Here is a 10,396-nt window from a genome sequence, read left to right on the forward strand (position 1 = left end):
TTCCCCATCCCGATCCCCCCTCCCACCTCCCTCTCCACCTGACTCCTCTGGGTCCTCCCAGTGCACCAGGCCCGAGCACTTGTCTCATGCATCCCACCTGGGCTGGTGATCTGTTTCACCATAGATAATATACATGCTGTTCTTTTGAAACATCCCACCCTCACCTTCTCCCACAGAGTTCAAAAGTCTGTTCTGTACTTCTGTGTCTCTTTTTCTGTTTTGCATATAGGGTTATCGTTACCATCTTTCTAAATTCCATATATATGTGTTAGTATGCTGTAATGTAAAGCCTGAGGCTTTTAAATGGCAGGTATTCTTTCCTTCCTAAGTTCCCTCAGGCTCATCAGCTCACCGACAATGGTGGCTGCAATCGCTAATGGCTGTGACTTCCTTTGTTTAGTGATATGTCAAGAAATATTCCATTTCTCGAAGGGAATGGAAAGAAAGAATGTACCCAGAATACCCACAGGAGAGCAGGATCATGGGAATTCTAATCACAAAAGGTAGATCCAAGGAGAAAGCAGTTCTTGGGCATGAGAGTCCGGGCTAAGAAGTTCAACCTCACCCACCCACCTTGCCAGCTGGAAGCTGGCACATGACGCAACTAAAGGAATTGACAAATTTCCTCATAGGCAGATGTTATCATACCCCTCACACAATACAGGAAACTGAGGCTCAGGAAGTTAAAATAAAAACCCTCTAGATTGCCGAAAGTTACACAAGGAGTGAGGATCAGCGCTCCTTCCACACGTAGTGTTGCAGAAACCAGTAATCAATAAATCAAGCACCACACTCGGAGAGTTGGAGACCTCAGGTTTGTTAAGCCAGCGGGCCCAGAGGAGTTAACTCTCCAAGCTCTGAGCCCCGAAAAAAGGAGTTACAGAGATTTTATAGACAGACTACAGTGGACAGCACTAGCTGCCAACAGGCTGGTTTAAACTAAGGTGTTTCACATGCGGGAACAGTGGTCAACACGGGGAGATGAATGACTGACCTTTACATGGACACGCCTGATTAAGCAGGATCGCAGGGGCTGGGCAATTGCAAAGAGCAGGACAAGGGAGTGTGAGATAAACTCTAGTTCCCAGGATTGTAAGTCCCCACTTTCAGAGACTACATGACCTACATGATCCAGACTTTGCAAGGAGCAAACTGAGTTACAGAGGCAGAAGGAGCAGGAGGTTGTGTAAAATTTTAACTTTTCCTCCTCACTAATACATTCTATAAAGTACTTATTTGTCTCTACTAGAATGTAAACTTTTCGAAGACAATGGTCTTTGTTTAGCTCTCTGGTATCTCCTAAAAGTGTCTGGCACATATTCAAATTGTTTAATGAATGATACACTGTATGGACACCTTAGGATGCAGTCAAAAGCAAAGCCCTTTCCTTGATGCCAATTATCCCATTGAAGTGCCAGCTGCGACCTTTGCACCGCTCTCTGGCTCCATCTGGTGGCAGTCTCTCTCTCCTCCCAGGGCGGTCCCAAGTTTATTCGGAACTACTTAGCTTGGTTCTCGCTGAGGGCGCATCGGACCAAAATCAAAGAGCACAAACTCAGAGCAGGAAATTGTAACTCTGAGAGGCATCATCAGTAGCCAGTAAGCAGAAGCATTTAGTTCACGTGGTGCAGGTTCAGCCTATGGCGCTCCTAATGTTCTCCAACTGTCTCTTTTCCGGTTCTGGCTCCTTCTCTCTCGACAAGATGGCCACACCGGCAGTACCGGCGAGCGCGCCTCCCGCCACCCCATCCGAAGCCCCAGCTGCGGCTTCATCTCCGGCCTCGGCCTCGGCCCCGGCCCCAGCCTCAGCCTCGGCCCCGGCTTCAGTGCCGGCTCCGGCCCCGGCTCCGGCTCCAGCTCCATCGCCGGCTCCCGCGTCATCCTCAGACCTGGCAGCGGCAGCGGCTCCGGGCCAGACCCCAGCCTCAGCGCCAGCCCCAGCGCAGACCCCCGCACAGCCTCTGTCTGGTCCTGCTCTCCCAGGCCCCTTCCCCGGCGGCCGCGTGGTCCGGCTGCACCCGGTCATCTTGGCCTCCATCGTGGACAGCTACGAGCGACGCAACGAGGGAGCTGCCCGAGTAATCGGGACCCTGCTGGGTGAGTGGTCAGGGGAAATTGACGTTCTCTTTTACTTCCCATCTCCTTTTATCTTGTTCCCCTCTAGTCTCACTCCCTTGTAGTTATAAGTATAACTACATAATTGTTGAATAAGTATAGTGAATAAGTATAGTGTGAATAAGTTGAATAAGTATAGTGTGCCAAGTGACTAACATTTTATTTTTAATCTTCGCAGTAGCATTTGGCTTCAAGTGTGATTAGTCCCAATCGCCGAAAAACGTGTTCACACCCTTACTGGGACGTCAGAAACCTTTTGACTCCCTAAACCCAAGTGATCAAGTTTTTTCCCCTTACCTACTACTGGTCTTTATTTTCCGAGTGTTAACCGAGAAGTTTTTTCTAACTAGTTGGCAACGGAGTGGGGACATCTTGTAGAAAGATATCCCTCTCAGCAAGTAAACCAGTTTGGCAAGATCCCATTTGAATTTCAATATTCTGCTTAAACGTCTAAGCCTGATCCTTCTTTCCTCGCTCTGTCTAGTACTAGTCACCGGTGAAATATAGACCCCCGTTCCCCCAGGGCAGTCTCTGATTCTTCGTTTGGACACAAACAATTAATACAAAACAAATCTGTTCTTTGTATTTACCATCACATGGAGAAGTAACGTTTTTCTCTGCCTTGTTCCAAATGTGAGGAATGGGTATTTTATGTTAGAGTAAAACCGAGAAGCCCTAAAAAGGGATTTCTGACAGTGTATTCTTTTCTCTGGGGACTTCTGGTCCCATCAAGTTAATTTTCACTCCATCTTGGTCACAGATACGGGGCTCTTTTGTGATTCCACTTTAGTCGAATTTATGCTTTCTCTTTCTTAACCCTTGAACGTGTAATAGTTTCCATTGTAGAAGACAATTGGTGTATTGAGAAGAGGACAATAGTTGTAGCCAGACTTCTGCAAACATTAGGGAAGTCTCTTTCCTTCAGGGGCTTGCTGAAGACGTCTGAGTGTGCTGACACAGACTAGGTATGAAGCAGCTGTTGGTTGCTGTCATCCACCACATCAGGCACACTCCTGACGCACATTCTTATCTTTGAGAGTGTAGCATTTTATGGAAACTTCAGTTGATGCATTATCTTAAAAACATTGCCATAGCTATCTCAGACCAAGCCTTTATATTCTCTTTGCTTGTTCTCCCTATTTTTTTCCTTTAAGTTCCACTCATTTTCCAGGTTCCCAGGAAAAGTTTTCACTCTGTCCTTCATCTCCCATACCCCACCCTCACCTCTACTCATAATCTCCCAAAGTGTGAAAATGTTAGTCGCTCAGTCCTGTCAGACTCTTAGCGACCCATGGACTGTATGGTCTGTAGCCTGCGGGCTCCTCTGTCCATGGAATTCTCCAATAATACTGGAGTGGGTTGCTATTTCCTTCTCCAGGGGATCTTCCTGACCCAGGGATTGAACCCCGGGGCCTCCTGGTTATAAGCAGATTCTCTCCAGTCTGAGCCACCAGGGGGGGTCCCAGTCTCCCACAGTATACCAGAATTCTGTAACGATGCCCTGCTTTGAGCTTCTGTAATAAATGACTCTTGCATCACTGACTTGGCTCTCAAGAAGTACTATTTTATCCTTTCTTCTACACTGTCAGATTTCTCAAATTCACTAGATCTATTGACTAAAGAAACAATTCTCAATTCTCCACCCTAGATTTGTACTCGGTGCCCCCGGATATTGCAGTGACCTGAGTTAAACCAACTGTAATGTAGATTTTCAGCTCCACTTCCAAAATGGAATCGTGGTACAATGCTAGATGTTACAGAGGCAATGCTTACTGAAGAATGAAGCACAGAATCTGCTTGCTAGGAATATAGAAATTTTAAGTTAGAAAGCAATTCATGGGACATATTCCATTTGGTTAAATTAAATCACTAGTACCTTTTATGTGCCATAAAACTATTAGATACTTAGAATTCAAAGGCTGATAAAACGAATGCTACTCTTAACCTTAGATTCAAGATGAAGATACACTTATATGCAAATAACAGGAGTATAATGAGATAAATGCTCTAATAGAAGGGTGCCATAATGGCATGCAAATATAGAAGACTTGACTATTTCAGAAGCTCAGAGTGGCCAAGTCTGTTGACAATAGGTCAAATAAGATATAGAGTATGTATGCATACTATTATATATAAAATAAATAACGAGGACTTAACTGTACAGCGTAGGGAACCATACTTAGTATTAATGGAAAAGAATCTGAAAAAGAATGTGTGTGTGTATATACAGGTATAACTGAATCACTTTTTTGTACACTTGTAATATTGTAAATCAACTGTACTTCAATTAAAAAGAAAAAGTATCACTGGATTTGGGGATATAGTTTCGGCTAAGAGGGCAGAAACCGCAGTGAAGTGGGATTAAACAGACTGATGGGTCAGGAGCAACATTGTAGTCTGGTGGAGAGGGAAGCACCGGAAGCCTAGCGAGAGGGACTAGTAGGTTAGGGTAAAAATGGAGCAATCAAGGGACTGGGAGTCTTAGTGAGGTCAAGAAACAAGGTAGCAGGAATAAAAATATCAGAACTAGAAAAATAAAAGTTTGTGGTATGATGTTCAGGGTTCACAAGGAGAAGTTTTCTGGATGATGGTAGGGTTAAGGTTATGACTGGGACCATATGGCTGCAGCAGGTACAGGGGAAGCTCCCTAAAAGTGTGCTCTGAGGATGGGGCTGCTCTGTGAGTGGTCTACATAGACACGGTTAGAATCCTCCAGGCAGCTCTGCAGGTGAAATTCTATTGAGAAAGTCCAGAGCCTGAAAGACGAAGATCTTAGAGTGAAGATCTGGCGTAGGACAGGTAGCAGGAAGTGAGGCAAAAGGAGACCCTATGAAGGAAGAATAGACGCTGTTTGCTGATCGTTAAAGAAGAGAGTTGGAGATAACTCTGGAGTTCCATTTCTTTGGAAAATCCAGGTTCCATTGGTGCACATGGCTGAAACTTGGGAGCTTCTGAGTCCAGGTTGGATTTTTGTTGTTGTTCCTTGACTTCAAGAAGACCTCTTGAAAGCATTTGGGGCAATTGGAAGCCCAAGGTTTTATAACACTTGGACCATTCTCTCTCACAGGAACCGTCGACAAGCACTCAGTGGAAGTCACCAATTGCTTCTCAGTGCCACACAACGAGTCAGAAGATGAGGTGAGTGGGGATTTGAGATCCCCATACGGTCTGTAGCTATTTGTTTGCCAGACTCTCTGTGAGGCCCTCCTACACCAAGGATGTCATGCTCATAGCTAGAACTGCCGTTCAAAGAGCTTTGTCTCATTTGGACATACTTGCCAAGCCTCTTCTCTTTGTTGGAATTGGCCTCTTGTCTTGTTCACCCATTTTGCTGTGGACTTGTGGCTTCTTAGCTTTCTTTCCTGCCCTTCTTCTTAGGTGGCTGTTGACATGGAATTTGCTAAGAACATGTATGAGTTGCACAAGAAAGTCTCTCCAAACGAGCTCATCCTGGGCTGGTAAGTTGGGACGGGGGTGGAACATCTCAGTGGTTGATTGCCAGTGCCTTTTGCCACCTGACTAGGTAGCGTACTTCCTCGTTTGGAGACAGGGTATTGAATGTGTATTATCTCAAGGAGCTGGGAATTCTGTGTGTTTTGCTGGCAGTTCTGATCCTGTGAGGCCAAGAATACTCATTTTGAGCTGCAGCTTTTGCTGAGCAAGTCGTTTTTGCCTCATTGGTGACTTAGAGTTTTTCATGAGGTTTTAAGTCAGCCTTGTTTTATTTGATTTAATAAAATTATCTGTGCTTTTTTTCTTCCTTCACTGTTGTCCCTGGGGGTATAACTACCACAAGGGTGTCAGGTACCCAGAGACACCCATGCCACCATCCTGTTTAGTACTGATGTCACGTGTAGACATGAGTCCACAGCTCTTCCGTTTTCCAGGTACGCTACAGGCCACGACATCACGGAGCACTCGGTGCTGATCCATGAGTACTACAGCCGAGAAGCCCCCAACCCCATTCACCTCACGGTGGACACCAGCCTCCAGAACGGCCGCATGAGCATCAAGGCCTATGTCAGGTGACCGGGGGCTTGGGCCACAAGGGCATGAAGCCTCCTTCATCCATGCTAACCCTGGGTGACACCCGCCTCTACCCCATGCCAGTGTCATCCTTCACTTTGCGACTTGCTGCCTCCTGAGGAAGCCCCTGCCTCTTTCTCGGCAGTTATCACTGAAGAGGTTCTACTTGTAAAGAAACTGTCCCTGAAGTTACCACTTGCTGACCCTTGCCTGCCCAGACTTCTTCTCATTGCTCATAGCCAGTTTCCAAGGGCAGCCCTTTAGGTATTTGAGCAAGCTTGTTTTTCCTGTCATCTTGTCTAGAAGCTAACTCATACACAGCTCCTACCGCTGATCCTCACATGGTGTGCTGGCCAGGATTCTTCTTCATCTTCACTGATATTCTGAATTGCCCTTAGGTTTGTCATTATCCCTAAAACTGTGCATAGAACACAGGGCAGTACAGATTAAGAGTGGCTGTCTTTATCTTGAACATGTCCGTTAATCCTGGTTATAGTACAGTTTGAATGACAGTCACATTGCTCTGTTGGCACATTGAGCTTGCAGGCAACTAGAATGCTGGGTGATGGGGATGTTGGGCTGGATGATGGGAAACTCTGTAGTGGCATGCCAGAAAAGTGGCAGCTATAGGAGTTGAAAGGATTATATTTTCTCCTTGGAATGACACCCTTTGTTAGTGCGTCTCTTATTACATTTAACTTTGTGCTGTTTCTGTGTCTGTCACTGAAGTGGCTGGTTAACCATTATGTGTTGAGACAGAGGTGGTACATGTCAGTTCTTACAGGCCAGTTATTGTACCACTAAGTTCTAGTTGTTGCCTGATTTCTTAGCCTTTCCAAATATTTCAGACTCCTGCAGATGCAATGATAGTGTATAGTTGACTCAGTAAAGGCAGTCACCTTTTCTGAGATTAGTTATTGTACCCAGTCTAATCTTGATGGACCAGAATAGATTTTTTTTTTTCCAGTGCTGATGAGTACTTTTCGGTCCCAGATGAGACCTGTCCTGTCACTTCTTTCTGTGGGGAAGGATGTCTAGGCACCGAGTTCCACAGGGATATTCAGTGTCTGGTCCTCTTCACTGAGATTTCAGTGTGTGAAGTAATTCTCTGGAAAAGGGTCCAGGCCCCGTCCAAATGCTGAGTCCATTCTCTCAGGCCAAGAGTTTGGTGTGTGGAAAGAGCTAAGGGAAGAAAGTGGCTTGTTCTCATTAGACCTCTGGGCTTCATCTGGTCCAGCCTTCTCATCTCAGAACCTTGGAAGCCATACTCTAGATATGACTGCTTTCCTAGCCGGGACCAAACATGGAAACTGCCCCCCAAAGCCATCTGTTAACCTTGACTTTTGTCTCCCCAGCACTTTAATGGGTGTTCCTGGGAGGACCATGGGGGTGATGTTCACCCCTCTGACAGTGAAATACACATATTACGACACTGAACGCATTGGCGGTAAGTGACCTCCCCATTTCTAGGTCCTGGACATTTTTCAAGGGAGGGGATTTCTGTATAACAAGGATGGAAGACCTTGGGTGGGTTACAAGCAACCCTTGATCTAAGGTTTGTATGGGACTCGAGGAATTATTTGAGAAGTTGTTAGAGGTGGGAAATCATCAGCTCCAGAGGCTACGTGGCCATTCATATGAGACCAAAACCAGGGATTAGCATCCTGGGTGCAGGGGTTGAACTCTCTCAGAAGGAAGAAAAGCTAGTAAGGGCAGAGCAAGGGGAGTTTGGGAAAGCTGACTGAGTCCAGAAGGAGGTAGTTTGAGTTCTCTTTCCTGATGGGATGGCTGAATTCTCTGTCTCTTCTACCCCACCCACTCCCACAGTTGACCTGATCATGAAGACCTGTTTTAGCCCCAACCGGGTGATCGGCCTCTCCAGTGACTTGCAGCAAGTGGGCGGGGCTTCCGCTCGCATCCAGGACGCCCTCAGTACAGTGTTGCAGTATGCGGAGGACGTGCTGGTGAGGATGGGAGGGAAACAGGAGGAGGAGGGCGGGGGTCTCCACTGAGACGGCAGGGGCTGCGCTGGCGAAGTCACGGTCTCAGAGACAGGAATTAATGTGCCGTGTTGACTCTCTTGGTGCTCAGTCTGGAAAGGTGTCAGCCGACAATACTGTGGGCCGCTTCTTGATGAGTCTGGTTAACCAAGTACCCAAAATAGTTCCCGAGGACTTCGAGACCATGCTCAACAGCAACATCAACGTGAGTATTGTCCCTGGGCTTCTGGGAGCCTGCGCCTCAGCACGTACACGTGTGAAGGGGGGTGGGGAGGTGGCCTGGAGAAGGCAGAGGAGGCAGGGCAGCGCCTTTGGCCCCGTTGCAGTCTAGGCTGTGAGGAAGAAAGCACAGGTGTTCAGAGATTCTCTGCCTGCTATTTCTTTGCTTCCCATGGCTCAGGTGTATCAGAGATGAAAGGTGTTCTCAGGCATTTCCTTTTTGTCTTCCTCCTCCTCTTGATCAGCCTCTCCCAGCTTTCATTTGGCCAGGACTGCCTTACCCTCAGTGACCATCATACAGCTCGCCAGCCTTTCTGCTTACTCTCTACCCAGCCCCGCACTCATCCTGGATTCCTTCTCTTCCAGGACCTGTTAATGGTAACCTATCTGGCCAACCTCACACAGTCACAGATTGCCCTCAATGAGAAGCTTGTGAACCTGTGAAGGGGCCGCGGGCAGCCCTCCTGCCACACTGGGCCCCAGCCAACCCAAGGACCCAGATGGAGTGAAGGAGAAATGGTGTCTTTGTGATCTGAGTCACATTGAGTCAATCAACTGCTTGTGACTCTAAATAAACATAGACTACCTTTTGTAAGTGAATTCCATCTAATGTGAGTTTCCCTCTGGGTCGAAGGGAAAAGGCAGTTCTGGAACTCACCCAGGAACCAGGAAGTGAGTACTTTGGTGGAAGCTGGGTCCTGTGTGTGTGGCCTGAATCCAGGTCTGGATTTTTTTATGCCACTGTCTGCTTCATGGTTTAGTGGCCCAGTGAAATAATTGCTCTCGTAAAGCAAAAATACAGCATAATGGGAACATAAGGGCTGACCAGAGTCTGTCAGAGTCTATGTAAGACATGATATCTGAGCTGATGTTTTTTTTAAAAAACCAGGAAATCTGGAAAGGGTGATTGGGACAAAGGAAGTACATGGAAAATTGCTTAACCTGTTTAGAATCTAAGAAGGCAGGAGCCAGACCACGAGGGCCCACAACCTGTGGAGGTTAGATTTTTATCCGGGAAGTTGTGGGAAGGCATTGGGTAATTAGATTTAGATTTCAGGAAGATGACTGGGTACTGGTGTAGAGGTAGGAGGGAAAAGGAGAAAAACAGAAAGCAGAGAGATAGGCAGAGGGTCGCCATGATTGTCGAGAGATGACGCAAGCCCAGGTTCAGGCCGGGCCTTGGGGATGGTGACAGAGACTTGGGTTCAAGAGGCAGACTCCAAGGAGGACCTGGAGTCAGGTTGACACTTGGATGGTGAGATGGGGGCAGTCTGGGATATTGCCTGGTTTATATATGAGGGTTGATAATATATGAAAACCCTGGCTACTCGAGGATGGTGGAAGCTGAGGATGCAGAGGTAGGGTTACAGGGTAGTTTACCAAATGGTGAAGTCTTAAATGCAAATAAATATGACTTATTTTGTAAACTGAGGCCACACCAGATGTTTTGAGGAAAAGCTGAAGAATTCAAGTTACGTGTTGCCTCATGTAATACTTATCAAATGCTAACCAGTGTGTTAAGCAAGAGGTCCTGGTGCCTGCTTAGAACCTGCAGGGGGGACAAAGAGACCATCACTTTGGGAATCATGAGGTGTTACAGGTCGTGGAAGACTTCCAGTTAGGAAATGAAACCTAAGCTGGACTTGAAGAATGAGAAGGAGGCAGATTGAAAAATAAAAGAGGAAAATAGGGCATTCTAGACAAAAAACAGCATGTGCAAAGGCTTGGAGGAAGACTGTCACCTAACGTTGTTCCATTGTTGCCCACGCTGGCCACAGAGTTGTTTATAAGACAAGAACACTCTTCCATGCCTGCAGGGATGCTTGATTTTTTTTTCCCCAGGCTTTGCCTATATGTGCACAAGTTTGTTTTTTCTATGAAATGTGTTTTCACACATTCTCTTTGTGGTTGTGCCTGTGCTGAAATCACTGCAGCGTGTCTGGGTGTGACATCATGTGTTACTTGAGTCCTATGATATTATACTTCCCTGATTTTCTCCCAACACCCTTAACAAACTGGTCGTTCCTCCTCTGACA

General features: G+C 46.6%; 1 protein-coding gene across 1 annotated transcript; it reads left to right on the plus strand.

Moving 5' to 3' along the window:
• The first annotated feature begins 1,675 nt into the window (after positions 1-1,675).
• On the plus strand, positions 1,676-8,960 carry EIF3F (eukaryotic translation initiation factor 3 subunit F). Its single transcript, XM_065944584.1, has 8 exons — positions 1,676-2,097; positions 5,183-5,253; positions 5,494-5,573; positions 6,003-6,140; positions 7,497-7,588; positions 7,969-8,105; positions 8,233-8,346; positions 8,727-8,960. Exons 1-8 carry the CDS (start codon positions 1,704-1,706, stop codon positions 8,802-8,804), a joined length of 1,104 nt encoding a protein of 367 aa, XP_065800656.1. The 5' UTR covers positions 1,676-1,703; the 3' UTR covers positions 8,805-8,960.
• The last annotated feature ends 1,436 nt before the right edge of the window (positions 8,961-10,396 follow it).

Source organism: Muntiacus reevesi, chromosome 9, assembly GCF_963930625.1.
Source record: "Muntiacus reevesi chromosome 9, mMunRee1.1, whole genome shotgun sequence".
NCBI classification, from domain to species: Eukaryota; Metazoa; Chordata; class Mammalia; order Artiodactyla; family Cervidae; genus Muntiacus; species Muntiacus reevesi.